Source organism: Musa acuminata, chromosome BXJ3-2 (genome assembly GCF_036884655.1).
Source record: "Musa acuminata AAA Group cultivar baxijiao chromosome BXJ3-2, Cavendish_Baxijiao_AAA, whole genome shotgun sequence".
Taxonomy (NCBI): domain Eukaryota; kingdom Viridiplantae; phylum Streptophyta; class Magnoliopsida; order Zingiberales; family Musaceae; genus Musa; species Musa acuminata.
The window spans coordinates 30,938,983-30,956,010 of record NC_088350.1 but is presented as its reverse complement, the minus strand read 5'-3'; the positions used below and the strand labels follow the sequence as shown (position 1 = coordinate 30,956,010).

General features: G+C 39.3%; 2 protein-coding genes and 1 long non-coding RNA gene across 3 annotated transcripts; 1 reads left to right on the top strand and 2 right to left on the bottom strand.

Moving 5' to 3' along the window:
• Positions 1–1,374: 1,374 nt before the first annotated feature.
• LOC108952174 (uncharacterized) lies at positions 1,375–3,021 on the bottom strand. The gene is made up of 2 exons (XR_001976763.2): positions 2,890–3,021; positions 1,375–1,468 (listed from the first exon to the last, which is right to left on the bottom strand). It is a non-coding gene; the product is annotated as an uncharacterized LOC108952174 (long non-coding RNA).
• LOC103976234 (uncharacterized) lies at positions 2,900–4,490 on the top strand. Its single transcript, XM_009391446.3, has 3 exons — positions 2,900–3,616; positions 3,728–3,874; positions 3,961–4,490. Exons 1-3 carry the CDS (start codon positions 2,900–2,902, stop codon positions 4,273–4,275), a joined length of 1,179 nt encoding a protein of 392 aa, XP_009389721.3. The 3' UTR covers positions 4,276–4,490.
• A 7,770-nt stretch (positions 4,491–12,260) lies between these two features.
• On the bottom strand, positions 12,261–13,577 carry LOC103975409 (WUSCHEL-related homeobox 3-like). The gene is made up of 2 exons (XM_009390366.3): positions 13,233–13,577; positions 12,261–12,680 (listed from the first exon to the last, which is right to left on the bottom strand). The coding sequence occupies exons 1-2, from the start codon at positions 13,542–13,544 to the stop codon at positions 12,405–12,407; spliced, it is 588 nt and encodes a 195-aa protein (XP_009388641.2). The 5' UTR covers positions 13,545–13,577; the 3' UTR covers positions 12,261–12,404.
• Positions 13,578–17,028: the final 3,451 nt, after the last annotated feature.

Sequence of the window (17,028 nt, the reverse complement as noted above, 5' to 3'; positions counted from 1 at the left end):
CGCATCATTGGCTGCTGTAGTAGGATATAGAATTCAGACATTTTCAGTAGTAACCTTCTCAATCTAAACAGTAGCATCTGCCTCCCTCTCTCTAGTAAATGACTAGAAAGGAAAGCAAAGTGTCACAGGTCTGGAGTTCTGATGCAAGTGGCAAGGGAAGCCAGAGTCTTAGAGTAGGAATTAATTGGCAGGTGAGAGATCTGAGGGTGGAAGACCATGTGCTAGTTTATGGACCCCTCAAGTTTTCAACTGAGTTGACTAAATAGTTGTCAAACATTCTTGTCAAATCAAGGAGTTGACTTTCTTGCAGATCAGGTCTCAAGGAGGCTACATTTGCTTTTGCCACCATTTTGCCTGGTGGGCCTCTCATACCTTACACTATGGGAGCAGTCTCTCTCTCTCTCTCTCTCTCTCTCTCTCTCTCCAATCAATATGTTACATTCTACAAAGTGGTGAGAGTTTGTTTTCTCAGAAAATTGACCATAGCTTGTATCTTTCTTCCATGTTTGTGTTTTCTGACACATGGCAAATCCATCCCCTCCTAGATCAGAGCCTTGATCAACAGTGATGTTTCTGTTGAAACTATTCTCTTTTTTGTCTGATAGGTAAGAAACAAATTATTTTTACTACTTTTGAGTGAGAGCATACAACTATAATCTTTATAGATGCTTGATAACCACAGCCTGAATCAGTCCATAAACTACTTTTAGATCATAAGGTAACTACATTACAAATGTAATTGGTAAATTGCAATCCTCAGGTTTTTGTCTAATGTTATTTGTATCTGCAGCAGAATCTACATCTGCAAATTTAATGATGATCTCCTTCTCAATTCAGTCTGCCAGTTTAGCTATTCCATATTGTTTGAATCGCTTACTCTCTGTTTCTTGGGAAAGGTTATGGATCAGAAATTAATGAAATGGATTATGCTAGCAGGAAAAGTTTGCCAATTCACTTTCCAGATACTATTGACCAGGATAAACATATTCAGAAGACATTTATTGGTTTCTTTCAGCTGATTATTTCACAAATGATGCTTAAATATATGTCTTTGATCTTTGTAATGTAGAATGCGCCAAGCTCCTTAGGTTCTCAATTCTGAAGACAACCATTTGGAAAAAGGAATCGCAATAAATGAAATAAAACAATTTAAAATTAAAAGCAGCTTTAGTTAAGAACTATTGAGCATAAACTTTTTTTCCTACCAACCAAAGATACCTTAATATAGTAAATATCTACAATCATGCATGGTTTTATAATTAAAATGGAAAAAAAATGTATGTTTTCTCTATTGTAAAGATCGAACATCTGATGGTAGAACATATATAACATGGTCAAGTTCAATTATATAATTACCGAGTAGGATTTAATTACTTTTTGAAGCATCAAGTTTGTCAGCTATGCTGAATATCTTTTCAACACCACAAATTGCAGGCTTCTTAAGGACTCCATTTAATCCTCGAATGACCTGTAATTAATACCACAAGTTAGTAAGTAGAGAAAACACATTTCTGAAATAAATGGATAAAACATCTCATACTTTTTTTAAAAGGTTAACTAATATGCATCCCATAACCCAATTTTTGTTTTATTATTAGAGAAAAAGAGAAGTAATTCCAAATACATCTTAAATTTCTAAGAATCTATATCAAAGGTTTCCTAGACCTCTTATTATTCTTCTCTTTCTGCATGTAAAAAGAGGATGGTGTGTCTTCAAAGAAAAGAAGTGCATGAAGTGCACCCGTCTTTTTTTCCCCTTCAAAGTGAAGGGGAATAAAAAAGATACTCCACAATTCATGATCCTTAACTCTTAAGTAATTATGTGAAAATTACAAAGCTTTTCCTTCTAAACAAGTTGTGTGAACCTGTAACCAGCATCCTCTTTTTTCTGTGTCTCAACCCCCTTGCTTTGGAACGTCTGTAAAGCTTAAGCATTTGCTGATAGATTCTTACTAAGCAAAGATCTTCTCCAGATTTCGTCCACAGCATCATGGCATCATCCCTCAAAAATTAGCATAAAGCTGTCTTTGCGACGAAAAGGTTAACACATGCTAAACTTCTTACTTAACATGCTTAGAAGTTGGAACTATTCATCTTGAAGCCTGGTCATCAATTTGAAGAACAATCATATGATAAGGGTAAAACATACATCCTTGTGAGATTAAGAGATCATAAGATAGATTTGGACCTCTCAACCAATTAGTTCTCCACTTTGCCAATTGCCCATGAGTTCATGGAATTGATGATTAAACACTTTCAAAGCAAATTTTAATACTCAGGTATTAGTCCCGAGTGCTAAACAGATTACTAATTCAGCTATACTTGAAAATTTTCAGTTGCTTAGCCACCACTGGAGCATCTTAACAACAAGAAGATAGGAGAAAGATTAAAGCAGAGTAGTTCTTGAAAGAAGCCAAAGAAACAGATGCATGCCATATCTTGAGTTTTGGCAATTGAGGACCTTGTTATTCTGAATGGGTCTAAAAACAGTTTATCACTTGCAAAAAGAAAATGGTATGCAGTATGAATAATTGTTAGCACTTGGAAATCATTAGCAAACTTACTTGTAACAAAATCATTAATTTTTTAATCTAATATTAAATGGTGATCATCTATCAACAAAGGAGAATGGTTACTTCTCAAACAATCAAAGTAAACGAGTCAGACACAAAAGAAACAGTAGCAAACTTACTTGTAACAGAATCATTAATTTTGTAATCTAATATTCAATGGTGATTATCTCTCAAACAATCAAAATAAACAAGTCAGAGACAAAAGAAACACACAAGGGGTCAACATATTCCTAGGCATGATATGATTCCTCCTGCCTTCAGGTAATACCAATGTTTGTCCACAAAACAAAGCAAGGCAATGTGCAGAAACACCTACCTTGAGCTACATGACATGCTGCCTTTGGAACAGGTTGCCTTGTGGGCAGCAATGGAGGACAGTGGGGCAGCAGCAGAGCGGGATTCCAACTCCAAGCTTACCAGTCTTGTGCGCCGCTCGGTGCCCCTCTGTGGCTTCCATAAGACAAAAGAACAGGGCTCAGTGGCTACCTAATATTGTCTTGCAACAGAGACGGGACAGTGGTCAGCAGCTAGGCACTGGTTTCGGGCCCACTGTTGCACCTTTGCGTGGCCCACTATGGTCAGCCCACCTTGGTCATGGCTCGTGGACCCCTGGCCACCTCCTCTCCCTCCCAAGAGCTCCTTTAAAAGGAAGCCGTGCCTCCCCTTCTCTCTCCTCAAACCCATCCACCACCATGTTCCATTCCTTCTACTGCAGCTCCTCCACGTACGGCGACTCCACCTTCCTCCCCTCGGTCTTCTGCTCCGCCGCCGTTCCTCACGCCCTCCTCTCCGACGGCAATGGCTGCCTCCCGCCTTTCCCCTCCTCCTCTCCTCCCTGTACCTCCTCTCAGTCCGCTTATTTCCTGCACCGGAACAGCAGCATCCACTCTCTGCCCATTCACCACCACTTTCCCGACTCCCTCAGCCCCCCACCTCCTCCGCCGCTGCTGCCACTCTCATCGTCTCCTTCTTCCTCCGCCTGCGATTACTCCGACTTCAACGTCGATCCAGCACGGCGGGTCCTCAGCACCGGCGACCTCCAGGTCACCAAAGTCTCCGCCTTTCTCAGTTCCTGTCTCGCAAAATCTAGGTTTTATCCGTTTCTAACGTTCAAGCTCGGATCTTTGCTCTTGTTCGATTAATTTTCATGGCAGGGGATGAATGCTCCGCACGAGAATTATATCCAGGAAGAAGGGGCCGTTGCCGGGAGAGTACGGCCATACAGTGCCGAGGAGAGGAAGGAAAGGATCGAGAGGTATCGCAGCAAGCGCCACCAAAGGAACTTCCACAGGAAGATCACTGTGTGTATCCATCAAATTGTTCCTCCTCGATCGTTGCACTCTTCACCATTTTCGTCGACAAATGTGTTGTTCATGTCGCGTTCCAGTATGCATGCAGGAAGACGTTGGCGGACAGCCGGCCGCGAGTGAAGGGCCGGTTTGCGAGGAACGGCGAGCCGGAGACGGAGACGGAGACCGAGATAGAGATGAAACCAGATACGACGGCGGTCAAGAGCTTCGACTGCTGCGGCTACGACAACTACGAGGCAAATCACGGCTGCAGCGTTGGCGGCGATACTGGAGGCGACTGGTGGAGCCAGCTGCAGGCGGCGCTGGCGACGGACGACGAAGGCGAGAGCTCCTACGACGAGGACCTCTTAGCCAGCTTCACCGACGTCTTCTCCATGAACAATCTATCCTGAGCCCTACAAAAGAACAAAGAGACATGTGAAGGACTGCAAGGTCGGCCGCAGGTGCAGCAGCAGCAGCAGCAGCTGTAGTAGTGAATACTTCTTGTGGTTTTCTGTCGCCATTAAGCGCGACCTCAGGCAGCAGCCGGCAGTTTGAGTCAGGGTGTCGTCACTTCCCTTCCTCCCTGTTCTCGTCAGATACTTCTATAAATGTCGCAGCTTTTCCACTCGTCTCGATGCCACAGTCTTAAATCTTCTACATGAGATTCTGAGTCGCTTTGCTTTGGTTTTGTGCAAACACACCAAAGATTCACAGCTAACATAGAATGGGAGTCGGCTCCAATCTGCCACAACGCCAGTCTATGCTGAGTGGGCCCATTGAGCTGCATGACCACTTCCAAGATGTTAGTGTGTTGTCTTTGGCACTTGGAAAGTATTGTACTGCTCTTTGATCAGTAAGAGAATATATCAATATTAGGCTATTCTACCAAGAAATTGTAGCTTTGTTAGCTGTCAAAAAAATAACACAAGGGGAAAGGGAGGTTGATTTGTCAAAAGGAATGGGAGAAAGAGGACAAGATTTTTTTGATGATAAAAGTGTTTGATGCATATTTTGGGGCCTTCATGATGACCCAATCCATTCATCAGCTCATGATGGTTGACATCTTTCTTTATAGAAGTTGCTTGCAACCAAGGATTGTAACTTGGGAAAAAGAAAAGGCATTAATCAAATCATAGGCTAATTTCTTAGTGGCTAATGATCAGTTCGACAGAATTTGAGGTTGGAGTGGAAGTGACTGAAGTTAGCAAAATTTCCAAAGACATTTGCTTTGGTGACATAAAGTAAGTTCCACACAGACTCTCTCCCTCTCTCTTGGTACATAAAAGAGAGAGAGAGAGAGAGAGAGAGAGTCATGGAGAAGCAAAACCTTTTTGGTCAAAGGAGTGAGGGAATGTGGAGAGTGGCTTTAGGAATTTGGAATAATCTCCTCAATAATCATAGCCCATCTCATGGAATTATTTAATGTTTTCTTATAACCTTCACAGAAGTTACTTCAAACTAACTTTTGTAGTTTACAGAGAAGAGCCAAGTGATCCTTAAGATGTGTACAACATTGGTTAGTGGCTAAATAATAGTGCATTAGCATGGGGAATTTTGTGGTACCAAACTGATATATATACATTTGAGTAGGAAAACACAAGCATTACTCATGTTCAACAAAAGTGAGCTACAAAAGTTCTCATCTTGTTGAAGATTGGAAACTTGAATAGGATGGCCTGCATTACATATAGGCCAACTATAAAATGACTGCAATAGCATAATTTTCCACCAATTTGACAAAATTTTGATACCGCAGTGGATCTTATACTTTTATATTAGTCCAAGTAAAATTTATTTTATCAAGGAGGATTGTTCCCTGTTTTACATCCCATTAACACAAGCTTTCTTCAGATTCACTTGTCTTAGGTAGCCACTCTTGCTTGAGTCCCAGTTCAATCATCCACCAGTAACACTAGATCTTTACTTTCATCCAAAGTTTCACAGAGGACCAGTTCATATTAGTTAAAGATGTACTTACTAATGTTTCTCATAACAAAAATGCTTATCAGCAATTAAGAGTTCTCTTAATTCAAATGCATTTGCAAACATAATTGAATGGGATTCCAAATGCCAAAACTCCTGAATTTTCTTGCAGTCCCCCTTTTCCTGCAGCCCAATCCCTTCTGCTTTACATTCTTCGATAACAATAGCAATTTGTAGATAAACATGTTGCATAAAATGGTTATAGCATACAAAGATGAAGATGACAAAGCTATCATAAACATTATGATCAGTCAAGCCTAGAACAAAGCAAGAAACTCATAGACCAAAGGAGCAATGTTGAAGCTTCCATATTCCAATTAGCATGACAGGGTCATTATGCTTGCTGCATTACTAGGTTTAAATAAAAGCTCTTTGTTGTTCACTACCGTCCTGATGAATCTGATGAAGATGTTATTCCATCTACAAGGACAAGAGCTCTTTTCAGATGCGGTCCATACTCTTCTGTTTCCCAATTATAGACTAACATATGTACCTTCCTTTAGAGATGTTCATAACAAACCCTAAAACTCAAGAAAACAATATTATGATGAATGGTAATCATTATAAACTAAATATTTTGATTAACTGAAAAACTGTATATTCCAATGAATTAAACTAGTTAACCAATTAACCAACCAATCAATCGATTAGATCGGCTTGATTTCCTAATGGTAAATAGCCAGGTTGATATGTTCAGCATGGTTTGAGAAAAATGATACTTGCAACCTTACCTTTGACTGGCTTGGTTGCATCTTATTGTGTACAAGAACAACAAAAAAAGTTGCAACTAATAACCAATCACAAGGCAGCCACCTTTAGAGTAGGGGATGAAATGCAGATTAAATTAATCTCACTAACTTGGGAATATAATCTTTATACAAAGGCTACATGGCCTTGGAGAAGGCCAAGGAGGAACCTATAGTTGAGCACTGCATGTGATTCCTTGTCGGCCTTTAATCTAGGTAATCCCTCCACTAAGCTAGATTGCCCTTGATACCATAATTATATCTATAATGTGAGAGGTGTGCATGTACTCTTAGTTTTATCTAAAAGTGGTTATTTGGCATATTTAATTGCTTTTTCTAATGGCATTCTTCACATATTATAGTAAGTGAAGCCTCATACAGGCTCAGACTTAGGAAATTCTGCATTCTGTTGATGACTATGATGATTCTTTTACTAGTTTTGAACAGTTTAAGTATCATGAAGCGACACAATGATGAGGAAGATTATTTTTAAGTTTGTGCCCAACTAGTATTGAGGTCCTCAAGTGGTATAGTTATATCACCTTGCAAAAGACCATGGAACCTCTAATCATGCAGTGGATCTTTCTTCAGTCCATTCATGAGAATATATATATATATATATATATATGTATATATATATATATATATATATATATATATATATATATATATATATATATATATATACACATACATATATATATATGTACACACACACACACACACACATATATATATATATATATACATAACATGCTAAGAGCTGGGAAAAAAAAACACTTGGATGATCAAGTTGACTAGAGATAAGGAACTCTACCAACACTCAGTAATTACTTGACCAAAATGTGATTATTCAAATCTGCAATTAGTGCAATATTCTATTCTCTATGCACTAAAGGATCTTACTATGAAGAACGATTGGACTAAAGTCTTATCATGACTTAAAGCTATTGGTTTAAGAAGTAATTTTAACTTGTGAAAGGTATGGTAAAGCTATGGATATTACAAATGAGCAGTAATAGTAGGTTCTTTTGTTTAAGAATGGAATCGATCCACAGGAACTTATGTAATGTCATAGAAACACAAAGCACATTTGTAGAAATAATTGCAGAAGAAATCAACCATCAGATCTTTTTAGTTGGCTTTAGTCTGTACCAAAAAACTGTCTTGATTAAGAATTGGTTACCATGTAATCCAATTTTGCCTCTAAGGGTGGTCCAAAAACAAAAGGAATTGTGTCAAATTGTAGGTCACTAAACAGAGGAAGAATGTATGAGCATATAGATTCTCACATTCTAACCTAATATCCTAATGCTGCAATCCAAATTCTTGAATTTTTGTACTCACAAATGCTTGCCATTTAGCATCCTGATTTCTTCTTAGTTGCATTTTACTCAAACTGTTAACGATCATGCTAAAAGGCTTCCATTTTATGTAGATTTCTGAAGCCTGGGATCTTCAACAAGGCTACCGTTATTGACTGAGTGTTCCATCTCTCAAAATTGAGAGTTATGATTCTCAAATCTAAGAATCCCATTAATCCTCTCTTTTCATGTCAATCATCCATTGATATAGATCCACTGTGGATGAGGATCATAACAATGGATGGTTAAAATGTGAGAAGAGAGCTAACCAACAGTTAAGATCTGGGAATTGGTACACTCCCAACCTCTAAGAACTGAACAAATAGTTATTAGCTACTGACACTGAAATCTCATATAATTAAAAGCCACTATCTAATGGGTTAAGAGTTTATTCAATGTTTTCTATATAAACCTTAAAGGGGGAAGAGTTCTGAAAGACAACCATGTAAAGCATATGATCTCTTTTATCAATAGTCATAGTTGCCAAGAAACAAAATTATGCCTGAAGCCCACAATCAGCTAGTAAGAAAGCACTGAAGTAATTGAGAGAAGGCAACAACAACACTTCTTGATAAAAGCATTGGATGTACATATAGTTATAAAGAAAATCACCAGCTTCACAGGAAAACTAGATTAAAATCCAGTAAAAAGAATATATCACAGGAACTCCCTTTCAGTGATGCGAAGTTGCCTGCAAGTCGAACATGCACGTCAACATTGCTGACAACACCATAGATGCCTGAAATCATTAACCCCAACATTGCTGAGAACATTAGCTTGACCTCCAAACAGACATGTACTCTGTATGAGCGTGTTGGATGATAGAATGCTTAAGAACACAATAGATAACGTAGCAAAAATCAGCTAAGTTTGAGACCATCATATCGGTTAAGGTGACACAACCATCAAGTGATCATGACAACGGAATGATGATACTTATATTAACAATCATGATATAAGACCTGCAATCTTAGTGATGTGATCAATTTCAGAAATAAGGTACTTTCTCTCCAAGAAGCTGTCCACAATCACACAATTTAAACGAGTGGGTGGGTAAACTTTTAAAGATATCAGGTATTAAGCATATGTTATACTGAGTTCAGCTCTCTAAGAACTATATACTTGTGCCCTCACCAAGATCAGCTTCCAGTTTTAACCAGCATTTTTGCTCTCAGTTTAGGCTTCTCTATCGTTAATAAATAAGATGAGGAACTTGTACCATAAAAAGAGGCAGGAAAAGTGACATCTAAAGTCACACACCAATTACACTAGACAACACAGGGTGACTCAAAACCAAAAATAACCATGTCACTCTGGCTCACTAGCTTATATATGTGTGTATACTGATATATAGGTAGAGAAACTTGACACATGCAAGACATGCCTCACAAAAATTTAATGCAACACAACAGTAAATTTTAGAACTATAGACAATCTTAAAGATCATAACAGTGACAGTAAAATCGTTGACGGTGTTAAAAATTCTGATAAAAACCAATTCAAGGATCCTATGGTAATTTTGATCAATACTGTAAACACATTTTCAGATTTTTTTTTAAATTTTGTTAACCCCTATAATAGTCTTGTACCAAAGAGTGACCCTCATATAGAAATCACACAAGCAATAGATTCTTGAAGAGAAAAAGATGCATCAAGTCATCAACATTGGACAAGAAATAACAATGACAAAACCCACTTTATGAAGTCTATCGATAGCTTGGCGTATAACAAAGTCTTGTGAACCCTAGATTGTGCTACTTCTCACTCAAAAATTTTTGAATTGATGACGAGTAGAAAATCTCAGAACTAATGCAAGACTAGGTACGATCATCAGAGGACGGTACAACATACAGAGAGAGAGAGAGAGAGAGAGAGAGAGAGAGAGAGTTCACAGGCCGTGGAAGGCAACGGGCGAGCGAGATACGACCGGGAAGGGGGGGACTCGCGGCCGTGATCAAGCAAGCGTTCTACCGAGCATGCGAAGTAGACGGAAAGGTTGCCCTTGCTTTCACTTTTGTCCGACCTTTATTTACCAAGAGCTGCTTCGCGGACCGACTTATGTTACGGCTAAAGGTCCGACATGCTAACGTGGCAACGTCAAGCTCACTTCTTGATGCGCGCCGAGCCGCGAACATCCTCTGTCGGGACTCGAGTCGTGGCAAACGAGTTTCATCTGCTGCTACTGCAGAAACCCCCAAACATACGAATCGGCACAGGTGGCGGGGTCCTCATGAGAGCACCCATCTCAAAGCATTCACCTTCCAAATCTCAACAAATGATCCACCGAACAGGCCCGAGTCCGGCCCAACAAGTATAGTCAGGATAGGATTACGCATCTCAAAGCATTCACCTGAAAGCTTGGGCCGGCTTTGGCCCACTACAACTAGCTTATGAGAGCTTTGACGGTTTAATTGGACCGGGACCGCGGACGACGTTTTCGATCCGCCAAAATAATTAAGCTAATTGAAATGCTTAGTACGACTACATTTGGGTTCGATTAAGAAGTTTCGGATTTGAATCAACTTTGGGCAGTGAGAATATTCATTTTCACTCGACCTCAATCTCGTTATCGAAAAAGATAAAAGGCTCTACAGATAGATCCGTCATGTCAACCACAATCGGAACAGGAAATATTATCCAAAAATTTTGTACTTTAGGGAACATTATATATATATATATATATATATATATATATATATATATATATATATATATATATATATATATATATATATAACCTAAGATAGGCATATCATAATAAAAATATATTTCTTTCATATTTTGCAAGGATTTGAACATTAACAACTGAAATCATAGGATTTTGCATTTAATTAGTATTTTTTATTAATTTATTTGTTAACTCCTAGGGGTAATTATATATTACCTCTTGTAGTTAATTATAATTAGTATCCCGGTCCATATACTTTAAAAAGTAATATTGAAATTTCTACTACGAAAGTGAAACATTAATCTCAATTATCCTTACATCATTAATTTTACCGATGAAAAAAAAATTCTCATCATAATTGATTTCCTCCTCGTCTCCTCTTTCCAACCAATTCATTCATCTCTCACAATTTGCCCACGACACTTGTCGCTCGCCAAGTGTACCAACTCGCCCAATGCTCACTTGTCATATACTAATGCCAAAGGGTTTGCTTCAGATAAGCAAGTGCGTCGGGCAAGCAGGTGTGGCAAGTGAGCGGGTGCAATGGGTAACAAGTGCAACAAGTGAGAAGTTTATATAAAATTAATAATTTAAAAGATAATAAAATTATATTTTTATCATTTTTATTCATGCCCTTTTTGCACATGACAATCCATGTGATTTTTTTCGTTGACGAAATTAACAACATAAGGAGAATTTAGTTTAAATATTTCACTTTCGTAAGTTTAAGAATCCCAATACTACTTTTTAAAATATAAGGTGCTAATCATAATTAACTAAAAGTGTAATATGTAATTACTCCCTAACACTAATATCTTAAAACATCGTATTGCATTTGGGAAAAAGACACTATTTATATAATCTTAATATGTTCATGTCTTACCTTATTTCATCTTGTCAGACTTCCAATAACTTCTTTTTTTTCCCCTCAGCAGACATAATTTGTCAATCACCAAAATATATTCATAAAGATTAAACAGGAGTAGAAAATTATTATGGAGTTTGAGTGATTTAAGCTCTATAGCAAAAGCATGTGATAAAATTATCCAATCCATACTTTCGAGGGATTTAAAAAGCTAAAATTATAGAAGTAAGGCCAGCATATGCTCATTTTCCCAAAGATTATTTTGCTTGTTCTACATTAACCTTCTCTGGAGATACACACCACATGGAACAAAGGAAGAAGCTATAATATCATTATTTTTCCAACTTATATATCCCTTTCTTTTGATTGTTTTTAATTGTTTCACATAAAATACCAATCAACATGTATTAAACTGTCGATCCAAACTGAAACAGATGATGCATGGTTTTCTATTTGAAACGCAATCAAACATATTCCTTTTATTACTCAAAAGTTAATCTTCATCTTTCGTGTTCATCATGTAAACAATGTTAGAAGTTCGGTTGCAACTTTGAAGTTATCTGAATAGATGCTACAGATCATACGAAAGTCCAAATCAAACGTAATATTTTATGGCTATTAAGTATTCACACCACAAACTATTAGTTCGATTAATAATTCGCATGCATATACACCTACAAGAGAAGAGAAAAGGAAGACTCAAGAGGAAAAGAAAGAGAGAAAGAAAGAGAGAAAGAGAAAGCAGTGCACGTAGATAGTAGACCTAAAAGCTACATGACAGAAACATATCCACTGACTAAAGCAAACAGTTATACTAATGGAAGTAGCAAACACGTAGAAGAAGACTAAGTAAGCCTTGGCAGATGATTGAGTTACAGATAGTTAGATGAGCACAAAGGGGCTGCTGCTGCACTTAGTTGGTGGACGTGGAGCATGAGGAAGACTTGGAGGAGCTGCACTCATCTTTCATGCCTGTGCTTTTGGTGGGGAAGAGGTCCAGGGTCTTGAGAGGCCTGCAACAAGGAGGAGGAACGGCGGCGGCGGCGGCGGCGGCGCTGCCATCCATCATAGTCATCCATGGTTGAGTGTACACTGCATCGCTAGCCGCCGGCTCTTCTTCTTGGCCTTCTCCAGCCTCCAGCTTGCCGACCAGATTCATCCCTTGGGTTAGCACCTCTTGGAGACAGCCCTACCCACAAATATAAGATTGATATGATGACGATTTAGATTGGCATGATCATGACATCCTTTTCTATGTGTGTATATATATGCCTGGTTATATGAACTGAAATCAAATATAATATTAGAGAAAAACAGCATCAGATAAAAGAGACATCACCATACCATGGTGATTAGAGAGGTGATCATTATCCAGGGTGAAACCAAACTTAAACATATGGATCATGAGCAGGGGAACGACAACAGCATCCCGAAGATTAATTGCGTCACATATTCGAGCAAATGTTGAGGATAAAGTGTGAACAAAGTCTTTTTATTTGGGTATGAAAACAGCAAGTTATAATCAACAAGATATCCATGCAAAACCTTACAGAGAGTAGATCATCAGGAGAACATATGTAACAAAGGAAGTTTATATTGTCAGGAAAAAGAAATCTTGACTGTACAAAGAGTTGGGTCAGGATATATTATTCTTCTTTTAATAGATATTTATATCCAGGAAAAAAACTTAGAAATAGGAAGAAGAAGAAGAAGAAGAAGAAGAAGAGAGAGAGAGAGAGACCTGGTAGAGCAAGTTAGGCGGTGGGGTTTGATTGTGAAGTGGAGGAGTGGGAGACGAGGGGCCCTCCGACTGGTGGAGCAGTTGGTGTTGCCGGCCAAGTCTCCGGCGGAGCTTCTGCCGCTCCCTGGCCTTGTGATTTTGGAACCAGTAGAACACATTTTTTCCCTCGATCCTGCCATAAAGGGAGAGGTGCGCCGTGATCTGTTGTATTTGAGAGGCATTCGGGGTTCTCACCCCGCTCCTGTACATCTCCTCCAGTATCATCAGCTGCTCCGGCGTCGGACACCACCTCGTCGAAGGAGTCTGAGGCATCTCTCTATACCCACTCCTCTCTCCTATCCCCCACTGCCTCTTTTTCTGGCTTCCTCAGCTACCTTTAGGTTTTAAGTTATATAGAGATAGGGCTGTAGGTTTGTGGGTGTATGTGCAAGAGAGGTAGCGAGGAGGAAGAGACAAAAGGGATTTGGTAAGGAGACATTGGAGGTGCAACAGTGAGCAAGGGGAAAAAAGAGAGGGGAATTCTGTCATGCTGATGTTCTCAGTTCTTCACAGACGCATTCATTGACGAGTTGAATGCTTTCTCTTTTCTTGTCTTCATTTTTACTTCTTTTAGGTCCTTTTCTGTGCATGTAAGGAATCAGAAAGACGGAGAGAGAGAGAGAGAGAGAGAGAGAGAGAGAGAGAGGGTGAATGAGAGAGAGGTGGCAGGTGCCATTAATGAGAGGGAATGACACGGAGCTGGTGTTACATGCCTGTTAGTCTAACATTCTGATTGGATGTTAATCAGAATGTGATGATGACATACATCACTCGACTCCCTTAAGGAAACTTCCCCTATAGGGATACAGCAATCATCTCTGCATATAAATGGACACAAGCAGGTGACTAGTGACAAGCAACCATCATTTTCAAGTAGACAGCAAAAGAATTCCATCCAATCCAACCATCCAATGTGTCTCATCTCGATCATTGCCATCTCCTACGCAAAAGAAGGGATCTTTTTCCCGGCACTTAATGGCCTACTGAATGGAACAAGTGGCACCAACATGGTTGGAAACCTTCCCTCACCCCCCACCACTTTCTAGCCTGGATAACCATGTCAATAATGCTCCCATAAAAGTGGGGTGTTAATCCACCACCTACACACACACACACACACACCTTACGGTTCTTCGCGAGGTGTACAGAGAGATCCCTACTCTTCCAGCTTCTCATCTCTGGATCTCAAACTTCCGTAACAAAGACGTTCATCATTGTCTTTCTTCCGAGAACTTTAATTTGAGAACCGTATTTACTGTGATTTTTTTCTGTAAGTACGAATCTGCATGTCATGGATCAGATGCTGCATAATGTTGTCCTCATGGAGACATACAGAAACTGGCAAGATATCAACATTCCGGTCCTGCATTGCTCGTCTCGGAGCAACTGTAGTGAATTGAAAGGGATTTCACTGCATACGAAGTTGCAGTGCTGTGCAAGGACAAGTCAATTTTGCTGTCATAATGGAGGAGCTCCTCAACAGGTCATCTTCTTCTTGCGAACATGAATGCTTGCAGGAGATGATGGCGATCGCGATGAGTTCATTGGCTAGAAATAGCTACGATAGTTGTTCTCAAACTCCTATTAAAGTTGGTGTACCTTCGTAAAGCTAATGCAGAACTTTGTGGCATCTCATATAGCTAAGTTCAGCACGCAGCTTCAGTACTCCACCTTGTAACTGTAGTGCCGAAAGGATCTCTTCGGAGGACGTACTGTTCTTCTAAGCTGGTAAAATCTGGTAAGAAGCTAATGGATACTTAGTTAAGATATCGAAAAGCTACCTGTTTATCTTCTTTGCATGAATTCAGGATGATAGCTTCTTTACATACGTTTTGCGTATTCCGTACACATCAAGTGTTTGCATGCTGAGATAATTAAGTTCTTCAGAATATACTCTTCTTCCTTTTCCATCGATCAAAATTGTCAGGCACACTTTTGTTGCAAAAGAGACAATATCTGCAACCCTAACCAAAACAAAGCCACAAAAGATTCATTCTGTAGTTTAACTTTTCAGGTCCTTGGAAGAAGAAGTTGATGTTGGGGTGTGCAGCAATTTCTTCACCTGATATCTTATGTTATAGCAATCACATAAAACTCAGTATTAAAAGCATATTCTCCTTGCACAATTCTCCATGAATGGTAGGAAAAAGTTGACCAAGCTTTCATGGAATATAAACTAATTTGATTGCAAAGAACTAACTAGCAAATAAATGAGTCTGGGCATGGGAAGCAGAATGTTAAAAAAGTATGAGAAGTCTACATCATGTCTGAAGAAACGAATTCAAGTTGTTATCTATTATTCTCTTTCTACCTTCCTTTTTATTTGATGCACTGACAACAAAGGTAGTCAACTGGTGTCAAGAAGCTGGATCAAATTGCTTTCTAGAGATCTTCTTTCTTGTCGGTATATGTACACATCAATTTCTTTGATTAATCTAATCTTATCAGTCATATCTGATTCAGATGCTAGATTTCACTTGTCTATATTAATCCAATCCAGCTCCAAATCTCTCTAAAAATCTGCCTCTAGGACAAATATTTACTCACCTTGCAACTTGTAGTAAATAAGCATTGATGTGAAAGAGGAAAGAGATACATATGTGCATGCATTAATGTTTGATCTATCCAAATTTTGGATTGTGGGTGGAGGAAATGCGATTGATGGACATATAAGAGGTGGCAGGGAAGTCAATATGCAGTAAGTACCAGCAGCAATGAAGGTGTTCAGTAGGGAGGGAGGAAAAGAAAGAGTTGTGTGCAGTAGGGGATCGAAGGTGATGTGACCTGTCCCTCATCATCTCTTAAATCATCTCATTCTCTACTCTCATACGCCACCCCTCTCTCTCCCACAACACTGCCGCTGCTGCCGCTGCCACTACTGCTGCATCTCTAAACCTTTTGTCTCTACCGACAACAATCCAAGCGAAGTCTCTCCATCCCCATTTAAAGGGAAACAGTCGGTGGCAAGTCCTCGAGACCCCCAAGAGATCCAAACACCTTCAACACGGTTCAGCAACTGATGAGATCAGTGTTAGCCGCTGCAACTGTTCTCGTTATGTTATCAGCCATATGACTGGGCTGAAGTCAAATTTATTGTACTGATCAGGAAAGATACATCACGGCAACCAAAAATTGTCAGAGAGGCCGGAGAGGGTTCTGCTGGGTGTTGACCAGAATGCAGCGTTGTCTCTTGTTCGGAGATCCCATCGGGTTCTATGTGGGTTTGACCGAGATCTTCTTCGTTTGTGTTGGGAACCGTTCCTTGGATCGTACTCTGCTTTCTCTACATGTCTCTTGAACTGTCTCATGCACACTGACACACGCCCATGTACACCAAACGAGATCAACTATAGCTCCCATGAGAGTTCCTGCTCGTCATCTTGGATCGAGATCGAGTTGTGCCGACGGATTATAATTAGAATGTAAGAGGCTGCAAGAGCCCCATCCTGAGAGTATGGTGCAGCAAGAATCATAAGATCTCCAAAGCCCAGGGAGTACATAAACACTAGAAATCACAGAGGAGGATTTAAATCACAATCTGACATCGATTACTATAGTCTGCTGAGTTGGGGTGGTATAACAATATGCATCATTTGGATATCATCTGAAAGGGAAACAAAATTATGGACTGGTTTTAGTCCATATAGTGTAATAATATAAACTATGATTACGATAGTATTTGCTCCTATAAGTATTTTTTCAGGAATAATTTATGAATGCTGAAATATGTATTTTTGAACAAGGAAACAACTTTATG

What these genes read in the sequence shown, in the direction of transcription:
- LOC103976234 (XM_009391446.3), top strand. Translation starts at nt 2,900, where the DNA reads ATGACATGCTGCCTTTGGAACAGGTTGCCTTGTGGGCAGCAATGGAGG. An exon ending in TCAGCACCGGCGACCTCCAG is followed by an intron (nt 3,617 to 3,727) that starts GTCACCAAAGTC and finishes TTTTCATGGCAG; the next exon opens with GGGATGAATGCTCCGCACGA. An exon ending in ACTTCCACAGGAAGATCACT is followed by an intron (nt 3,875 to 3,960) that starts GTGTGTATCCAT and finishes GTCGCGTTCCAG; the next exon opens with TATGCATGCAGGAAGACGTT.
- LOC103975409 (XM_009390366.3), bottom strand. Translation starts at nt 13,544, where the DNA reads ATGCCTCAGACTCCTTCGACGAGGTGGTGTCCGACGCCGGAGCAGCTG. An exon ending in CGCCTAACTTGCTCTACCAG is followed by an intron (nt 12,681 to 13,232) that starts GTCTCTCTCTCT and finishes ATTTGTGGGTAG; the next exon opens with GGCTGTCTCCAAGAGGTGCT.